Source organism: Hylaeus volcanicus, chromosome 4 (assembly GCF_026283585.1).
Source record: "Hylaeus volcanicus isolate JK05 chromosome 4, UHH_iyHylVolc1.0_haploid, whole genome shotgun sequence".
Classification (NCBI taxonomy): domain Eukaryota; kingdom Metazoa; phylum Arthropoda; class Insecta; order Hymenoptera; family Colletidae; genus Hylaeus; species Hylaeus volcanicus.
In genome coordinates, this window is record NC_071979.1 from 6,711,798 (window position 1) to 6,721,227 (window position 9,430).

General features: G+C 43.5%; 1 protein-coding gene across 1 annotated transcript; it reads right to left on the reverse strand.

Moving 5' to 3' along the window:
- Nucleotides 1-332: 332 nt before the first annotated feature.
- On the reverse strand, nucleotides 333-1,896 carry LOC128875023 (uncharacterized). The gene is made up of 2 exons (XM_054120307.1): nucleotides 708-1,896; nucleotides 333-472 (listed from the first exon to the last, which is right to left on the reverse strand). Exons 1-2 carry the CDS (start codon nucleotides 1,149-1,151, stop codon nucleotides 434-436), a joined length of 483 nt encoding a protein of 160 aa, XP_053976282.1. The 5' UTR covers nucleotides 1,152-1,896; the 3' UTR covers nucleotides 333-433.
- Between the last annotated feature and the right edge of the window lie 7,534 nt (nucleotides 1,897-9,430).

Below are 9,430 nucleotides of genomic sequence, written 5' to 3' on the forward strand. Positions count from 1 at the left end.
TCTATGCCTCCTTCTTCGTTCGACCACGCGTTCACAGCGTGTCCTTTCACAGAAGAGTTTCTCCGGATGCGCCGGCACGCGTGCACCGTCGACAACGAGAGATAACCTCTTCCTCTCTCCCAGGTAACTTTCCTCACCGTTGTTCCACGGGAATTCGCGGCTCGGTACAGACTCGAAACGTCGAACCTTTTTTCTTATACGCGCACTCTGTTCGAACACTGTGGGGCTGTCCACGATACGAGGATTCACGCGCGTACTACGTTCCGCAATCCCTTAACAGTGTATCTCGTAGAAAGCTCTCTGGAGCTGGACCGTTCGCGGTTCACTGTCGCGCACGAGGGTCTCCTTTCTCACACGTAACCGGTACCGCACGAATGACAGCGTAGGGGGTGCTGGTCACGCGCAAAACCGTGCGCCTCGCACGTTCCGCCGGTTAACTCTTCGCAGCACGGTAGTTGACACGGTTGACCACCTAGAAAATGTCCATTCACGAGTGTTTAGCATCGGTGACCTAACGCCGGGCCACACCGTCGAGCAATCATACCCCGCACGTTTGCACCACCTTGCATGAACGAGTACGAACAAACGTGCATCGCCGCATTCATTCCTCCCGACTCCCCCCAATGCGCACGAATGTGCTCGATGCTAAAATGCTTGTGCCGCAAAAAGTTAAGTCGGCTACTGTCCACGCTCGCGGCCGCCGTTACCTCCTCTTCGGTTCCTCTCGGCGCGTACTCGAGTTCCTGTTCGCCGTGCACCGCGTCCTGTTGCTCCGCTATGTTCGCGGTCGATGCTGCTGGAGTCGGTGCCGTCGGTGCCGCTTGCGTGTCGTCGATCCCCGCGATTGGCAGCGGCGAGTCGTCCTCGTGGTCCGAGCTTAACAGGGTGACGGTAGCACGAGGGCAGTAGCGATAGTAGCACGGGCAAGGCAACGGCAGCGCCAGCGGTACGCAGCTGCTGGTCCTCGTCAGGTCGGTGGCCACGGTGTCGGTGTCTGTGTCGATGTTGTCATCTACCCGGCCGGAACGAGGCAGCATCGTCGTGGCACCGCGGGGTGCTTGCTCTGACCGCTTTTGTGCACCGTAGGTTCGGCCGAGCGCCTCTCGCTTCAGGAGGAGCGCCCACCGTGCCACCTTTCTCGTTATTATCATAGTAGCAGGGGCTGCAGTGCATGCGCCGGTTTGCACGTATCCCGTGCTGCTCGTCAAGGAACCGTGCACCAACGACACCCGCCTCGTCTTCGTCGTCGTCGCGAGCCACGACCGGTTACGGGCATTTCACCGCGATCGGAGAGAGACAGAGAGATTCGGGGGTTGGGAGCACGGAACAAACTGTCGACGAGGGGGATTGGGGGGGTTGAAAGGAAAGGAAAGAAATAAGGAACACACGCGGGGCGTATGTATGGGTGCAGGTCTTGCGAAGAACTGGTGTGTAGGAGGTAAGAAAAGAGAGGGGTGCAAAACAAGAGAGAAAGAGAAAGAGAGAAAGATAGAGAGAGAGGGTGAGAATCGGAGGGAAAAGGAGAGAAGGTAGAACCGGGGGTGCGAGAGGGCCACAGGGGAACGTGTAGCACGCACCACGAGAGAAATGAACGAGGAACGTCGCGAACGGGACGATCGAGTTCACACTACCCCTACGTATACCGCGGTGCTCGGCGCTGATCGCGACGGTCCCGTCGTATCGCGCGTCGTTTTCTCTGATTGTTGATGATCTACGGTGCGTATGACGAGACTGCACCGTTGCCGCGGACGTGTACGGTGCTCCGGATGCACTGACACATTAATGCGGTGAAACGTTGTTGCGAACGTACGCGGACTGCTCGACGTCGAGCACTGTGCGGACGGAGACGCCTCCGACACGCCGCCGCCATCTTGCTACGTCAAGCTGGTAGCGTGGCGCCGGCGCCTTGTGGGGTGAACGAGGGAACGCGAGCGCCAGCGAAAGGGACCGATCGTTTCGGCGAACGGCCACGAATCCAGCCACCCCTTTCGACCGTCCTCGCGGAACTGCCGTGCATTTCGCTCCGATTGTTTCCTCATTTCTAATTCGACGTTTCTGTCGACGATTACACGCTCGATTGATGCTCGGTCGACCTTCTTCTCGGACCTCTTCGCGACCTTCCTACCTGCCGGTTATACATTGCACCTTGAAAAAAAGGAAATAATTACCAATTATTAAAAACTACTGAATTTAAAGTAAATTGAAAGTAACTGTTCGAGAGTCAACGTTAACGGAGATTGACTTTTCTAGACTGTTGAAGTCAATCGTGTACTGTGATTTAATAAGGGATGTTCATCGAAATATGCTCATTTGTTGGTAAACGTTTATGAACGTTGCGTTGTCGATTTCTTTGAAAAGTCACTTGTGAGCACAAGACGTAACTATACAGGGTGTCCCGTAACTGGTGGTACAAGCGAGTAGGGGTTGATTTTACGTAAAAAATTGAATCGAAGTAAATCAAGTACACGCGTACTCGACAAATTTTCAAACTTATTTTTTTAATAAAGTTACTCGTTGCATATTCATATGTTCGTAAAGTAATTAATACTGAAACTAAGTATCCATTAATTATGTGAAATTAAAAGTTACTATATTCCATATTTCACATTATTTCCAAATATCAGAGTACTTTGCCTGTACTCGAAACTGTACAGTAATTATTGCCATAAATTAACTCTTGCTTCTGAACAATGACTTATTAATTTCTAAATAATTTAAGTTCACCTATTACGAATAAAGTATTAATTTCCAAATAACCGAATTCACTTGTTAATGATGATGAATTAATTTCTGATAACAATTAGAGATCGTCTACTAAAAGCGAAGCATTAGTTTAAAAATAACTAGAATTCACCTGTTAAGAGTGATGCATCGACGTCTAAAATTATCGTTGCACCTGCCACGATGGTTGAATCCGTCCTCTCTATAGATTTCACGAAACCGGGGATCGTCAATAATTTCGCCCGATGAAAAAGGGTCGCGAGCGAAAAACGTTTAAGGAACGCTGACCTATAGGATGCCGTATTAACGTCACTGCCTCCTACCGTAGCGATCAACGAAGCTCCGAGCCGCTTTATTATATTTTTTTGCCGTATTATTCGCTGGATGCGATAAGAAGACGCGTGTACGCGCTGTTAATTATCGCGATAGGCATCGTGCCAGATAGAGTTTAAACGCCTTTCTCATACAGGAATCCCCACGTGGAACGTTACACGAGAAATTGAATAAACGGGACACGCGTTCGAGTTCGGAATCTGTATCTTTAATGGATTCGTTCCTTCTGTTTCCGCTCGGGCGCTCCGTTTATTCTGGCGTTCTAATGCAAGGGCCAGTAGTTCCGCTTCCTATCTCCGCACACGAGAGCTCAGGAAAAGGTGTTCGAGTGGTTGCCTCCCGCGTTTCAATTAATTTCCCGGCGTTATGAAATCGATTTAAGACGCGTCGAGCCACCAGGGACGAGTAGCTTCTCTTGAATTCACGATATCGTAAATCGTTTCAGCAGAGTTCCTTAACACATTTCTGTCCGGGAACGACGTCGCCTGCCTCTCGCTCGTAGCCTGAAAAATATCGCATCGGTGCTTCGATAATTCAATGTTTAGAGAAGTTGCTCCATCTATGAAATCGCGATGTGTATTGATTTTCAATTTTGCAATTATTTGTAATTCACTGACAGCTACCAATTTATCCCAATATATACACTCCTGCTTATAAGTATTTGAACACTTCCTCAACTGGAATATGTACATAAATAATGAGAATACATTGTACCAACAGTTAATTTAATACCACACCAGTAATAATAAAACAACAATTCAATTTTCCTTTCATTAATGTATCCACCGCGAGCTACTAAAACTTCTGTTATCAATCTCGTTACTCTGAATATTATTTTCTTCGCTGTATTCGAAATAATATTATTCCATTTATTTTGTAAAACTGTCTTTCTTTTATCGTTGTACATAAATTAATTTTCCATTAAAAATACGTTTGCTTGAAATAAATTTTTAAAACGGTTATTCTGAATAATGTTTAAATGGAAAGTTCTAAGAAAAAGGATCCCAGAGATGAAGACACCCTTAAAGTACTCCCCCGTATTGAATAACAAGCGTAGCTTTCCCACGTAAAGAACAATGTATAGCTCACGCTTAAGCTTTAAAACACAACGAACTCGCGCATTTTAAGTAGAAAATTGGTTCGTTCGTAGCAGTAATTTCTCTCGAATTCATGGTATCGTGAATCGTTTCAACGTAGTTCTTTAATATACCTTGCCCAAGGAAATCTTCTGAAAAGAACATTAACCTTCCAATTAAATCCAAAGCTGTCCCATTTTGAATAGAGATCTTTAAGCGCAGTTTTTCCCATACAACGAACACGGTATAAAACGTCGTCGGCGTTTTTAGGTTTAAAATACACCGAACGCGAGCATTTTAGGTGGAAAATTGGTTCGTTCGTACAACTGCACGTAAAGCGTTCTTGGCTCGCGTGAGAAGTGACCGTAATATAAAGTTGAACGAGCCTGAGGACACGCAATGTCTGGAATTTTCTGTTCTTGCGAATAGCATCCGAAATAGAACGATGTATCATTCTCTAGACTAATGATATTCTCGACGCGATGCTAACGCAAAACTCGTTGAAAATACCGTAGGATAGACGGGAGCTGTTCCGATGGCTTCATTTTGAATATTAAAAGAGATAGCGATAATTTTTTAATAAATTAGTCAATAGTGAAAAGGATAACTACAGTATTTCCCAATCATTTTCTATATTTTAAATAGGAACTTTTAACCTGAGTTTCACCTACAATAATTTCCGTTGAAAACGATACTTTCAGTTGATGTTCAATTCTCTCGCGGTACTCGGAGCTTAGATCTGGTGATACATAGACAGAGGTAAGCAGATCCGCGATACCGAAGTATCAGTAACAGGTTCATTACTCCCTGGCTGGCACACGCGTCGAATGCTGACTTGTACTACTGTGAAATCGTTTCGCTTGCTCTGTGGTAATACTACTGGCTCGTATCCTCGGCGCAGCAATACGTTGCCATGTAGTTACCGACATGTCTGACTATACTCCACCTAAACCTACTCGATCTCGTGCAACGTGTTACACGACACGAGCAACTACATCCTCGGCTACTGAAATATTGCGTACTCTCCTCGAAGGTACGAATGAGGGAATATTTTTATCGCATTGTGGCGGTTCCAACGAGCTGTGAATAGGAAATGTATATTCGCACGGGGTATGGCAACATTCGATGTAAGCGCAGTTCGTTACGCAACGCGCGCTTTCGATAAATCATTTCAATGTCAATCAATACATTTACAATCAATACAAAATCAATCAATACATTTTCGATGTCATTTTGCTGAACACCAAATGTTCATAATTACAATGTATTTTTGTTAAAAATTTCTTTTGCTGAAAATATTGTAGAAAGGACAAGTAGGTCGCTTGCACTAGGATCGTGCAAGTGGTATTTCGAGAAGTATTTGTTACGAAATGCTCCCTTGCCAGTTCTTTTTTCAATTCTCCAGTCCATTCTATTCGTAGTTTTCATAATTTTGTATCCACAGACAATGATCAGTCGAGCGATTATGGTCCTTACGTGAGCACGGTATATAAATACGTCGTCGGTCACATAACAGGCTCGCCGTAGCTCGTGGCCTGTGCCGAGAAAAATATTTCTGAAAAGTAGTCGGTATACAGTCGAAGAAAACCGGAACTTTTGTGGCTCGCTTTCAATGCGTCGTGTTGGCGGTCGTCTTACTCGTTTCAGGCATCACACGAAAACCATTTTATCCGGATCCTCTCTCAACTCCTGCCCCGACATCTGATCATTCGCCCACGTCTGCCGTCCTAAGTGCAAGAATGACGTAATATACAAACGTTCCTCTTGTGCCACGACTGCCACTTGGAAACGTCTTATTTCTATCTATTTTTACCTCCAACCCTTGCGTCAAACGATACGCGCGTCGCATTACGAATGTGCGTGGCAGTACCGTACCGGGTTTCCATATAAACGCGAAGCAGGAAGGTACAATCTGGTATCACCCATGCCACAGAAATGAAAGTATGCACAAAAGTATGAAAAAGCATATTCTTCGCATTTCCAAATATAGAATTAGTGAATCAATGTGTCATTAGTGATATAAGGATAATTGAAGACAGCAATAGAATCAGTATGTGTCTTGCTGTTAATGCAATGAAAATAAATTTAAAGAATGTCTACCTTTCTTCTTATAAAAAGCAAAATTTGATATTATCTACCTGAATGGTGATAACGGAAGATAAATTAAAATTGATATCTGTCATATGGCAAGGGATAGAAAATGTATAAGATTGTTTCCCCCAAAAAATGACGCAATTACTTTTGAAAGAACAGTAGACAATGGGAACGTCGAGATAAAATTCATAACAGATTTTATATGCGACATTATAACGAATTATAGGTACGGAGTTGTACAAAGAGATTGATTAATATTCGAGGCAGGTTCCAAGTGGTCTTCTGCAAGACTGAAACTCGCGATAGAAACCGCACTACGTTCATTTTCTTCATCCAACTTGACGAAACTTTGCCAACGAAGTTTCTTCCACTGATTTCCCTGGGTTCCATTGTGATACGTTGCCTTTTCCTTGAATGGAGTAACCGCTCTTGTTACAGCTTTATCTAGTACTTTGATTGCCAGCGGTTGTACACAATGTTGTTTTCAAGGTGTTTGTGATAAACAAGGGTTTTGTCGGCCACGCATAGAAACGAAAGTTTCATCTAAACCGATATGAAATAGAATAAAGCGTCGCGCGTAGGACTCGAAACTTTTACGAATTTCAGCGCGTGATTGCGCATCCATTTTTCCTATTTAAAATGAAAAATTGAAACAGCTCGGCAACGAATAGAATAAACATCGTCCCACGCGGATATGCATCCGTGACATTTACGATACACGTTTTTTACGATACCGTAAATAAGAGAAATGTTAGGTGCAATCCAGACTTTATTTCATTTAAGCAGATTAAAATGTTTGCTTGACGAAAAACAGTTCAACAAACAACAAAGTTAATACGTCAACGATGAGGTAAAAACGAATTTAACACGCTGTCTTTGTTCTTTTTTTTTTTTTTTTTTTTGATAATCGAGAACCATAATACCAGTTATAAAATAAAAATCCATTTTATGAATCGTCAGCAAGGCATTTATGCCACTATTGAACGTAGAAAACAATTTGTGTACTTGTAATACGTTTTATATTTTTTACGAACGCTACATATTAAATTAATGCACTGGTAAGTATTGAAAGTTCTCTGGTGTAATTTTGTAATATTTTATATTTTTATAACAGATTACTATTTGTTTAGACAAGATGAAGGAAACAATACAAAAGCCTGAATGAATCAATGAATAAAAGTATTAAAAAGAAGAAAGGGGTATAGGTATTAAAGTACAAGCTGAGATTTTGGAAATAAATAGCTGAAGTAAAGAAACTATTAAAAACTCTCAACTGAATGCGTTATTGCCGTGATTAGATATTAGTGAAACTAAAGAGCATGATACAATTGGCGATAAAAGATTCTTCGACTAAACTTAAAAGAGCGTGATATATTTATACACCAAAATCCAATCGAGCTTGATACAAAAAATAAACTACCAAAAGTAACTCCGGCCCGCCTGGCCTACATCCAACCCACACCAATCCTTCGTGACCCCAACAGAATCGCTAATACAATTCCAAATACATACTACAACGCCAGGAGAGGTCTAAAGTCGCCTGAATCTATTTCATCATAATTGAATCGTTCCCAGCGTGTATCGAACCCTTATAAACTCCTCGGGCATGCTAGAAATCCACACTCCGATATGTTGACCATCCACGTGATCCTTATTACGAGAACCTCAACTGACTCTGGCATCATTTTACTCGCGTGAAATCACGTTTACCGAGCTTATCGTGATTGAATTACGAAACTGCAGCAAACCCTATTATCATAGTTTCGTTTTGACATAGAGGTCCAAATAACGAGACTGTCGATAGGATCGTGACTTGTGATAATGTAGTCACAGGAGAAAGCAGGACCAGTTCTGGAAAGAATGGTGAGTCGTATTGGGTAAAATCTTTTAATCAGACTACGACCGAGCGAAACTCATTTACTTCTGGCGAACACTTAACATTACCGACAGAGTAATCTGCATTACCGACAGAGTAATCTGCATTACCGACAGAGTAATCTACATTACCGACTGAGTAATCTACATTACCGACTGAGTAATCTACATTACCGACTGAGTAATCTACATTACCGACTGAGCTATCTGCATTACCGACAGAGCAATCTACATTACCGACTGAGCAATCTACATTACCGACTGAGCAATCTGCATTACCGACTGAGTAATCTACATTACCGACCGAGTAATCTACATTACCGACTGAGTAATCTACATTACCGACAGAGGAATCTACATTACCGACTGAGTAATCCACATTACCGACAGAGTAATCTGCATTACCGACAGAGTAATCCACATTACCGACAGAGTAATCTGCATTACGACAGAGTAATCTCCATTACGACAGAGTAATCTCCATTACCGACAGAGTAATCTACATTACCGACAGAGTAATCTACATTATCCACAGAGCAATCTGCAATATTGACCGAGCGATCTGCATTAACGGCCGAACACTCGACATTACCGACAGGGCGATCTGCATTATCGACCGATCGCACTGCATTACCGACAGAGCAATCTGCAATATCACCCGAACACTCCACATTGCCGACAGCGTAACCTGCATTATCGGCCGAGCACTCAACATTACCGACAGAGCAATTTGCATTATCGGCCGACCATTCTGCCGAGCTCTCTCGGTAATGTAGAGCGATCGGTCGATAATGCAGATTGCCCTGTCGGTAATATCGTGTTTTCGGCCGATATTGCAGGTTGCTCTGTCGGTAATGCAGATTGCTCTGTCGGTAATGTAGATTGCTCAGTCGGTAATGTAGATTGCTCTGTCGGTAATGTAGATTACTCGGTCGGTAATGTAGATTGCTCTGTCGGTAATGCAGATAGCTCAGTCGGTAATGTAGATTGCTCTGTCGGTAATGTAGATTGCTCAGTCGGTAATGTAGATTACTCTGCCGGTAATGCAGATTACTCTGTCGGTAATGTAGAATACTCTCTCGGTAATGTAGAGCGATCGGTCGATAATGCAGATTGCCCTGTCGGTAATATCGTGTTTTCGGCCGATATTGCAGGTTGCTCTGTCGGTAATGCAGATTGCTCAGTCGGTAATGTAGATTGCTCTGTCGGTAATGTAGATTGCTCTGTCGGTAATGCAGATAGCTCAGTCGGTAATGTAGATTACTCTGTCGGTAATGTAGATTACTCTGTCGGTAATGTGGATTCCTCTGTCGGTAATGTAGATTGCTCAG

Bases quoted from the DNA above. Each gene is read 5' to 3' on its own strand.
- LOC128875023 (XM_054120307.1), bottom strand. From the start codon at position 1,151: ATGATAATAACGAGAAAGGTGGCACGGTGGGCGCTCCTCCTGAAGCGA. The intron at 473-707 runs GTAACGGCGGCC...GACATTTTCTAG, and splicing joins CGAGAGGAACCGAAGAGGAG to GTGGTCAACCGTGTCAACTA.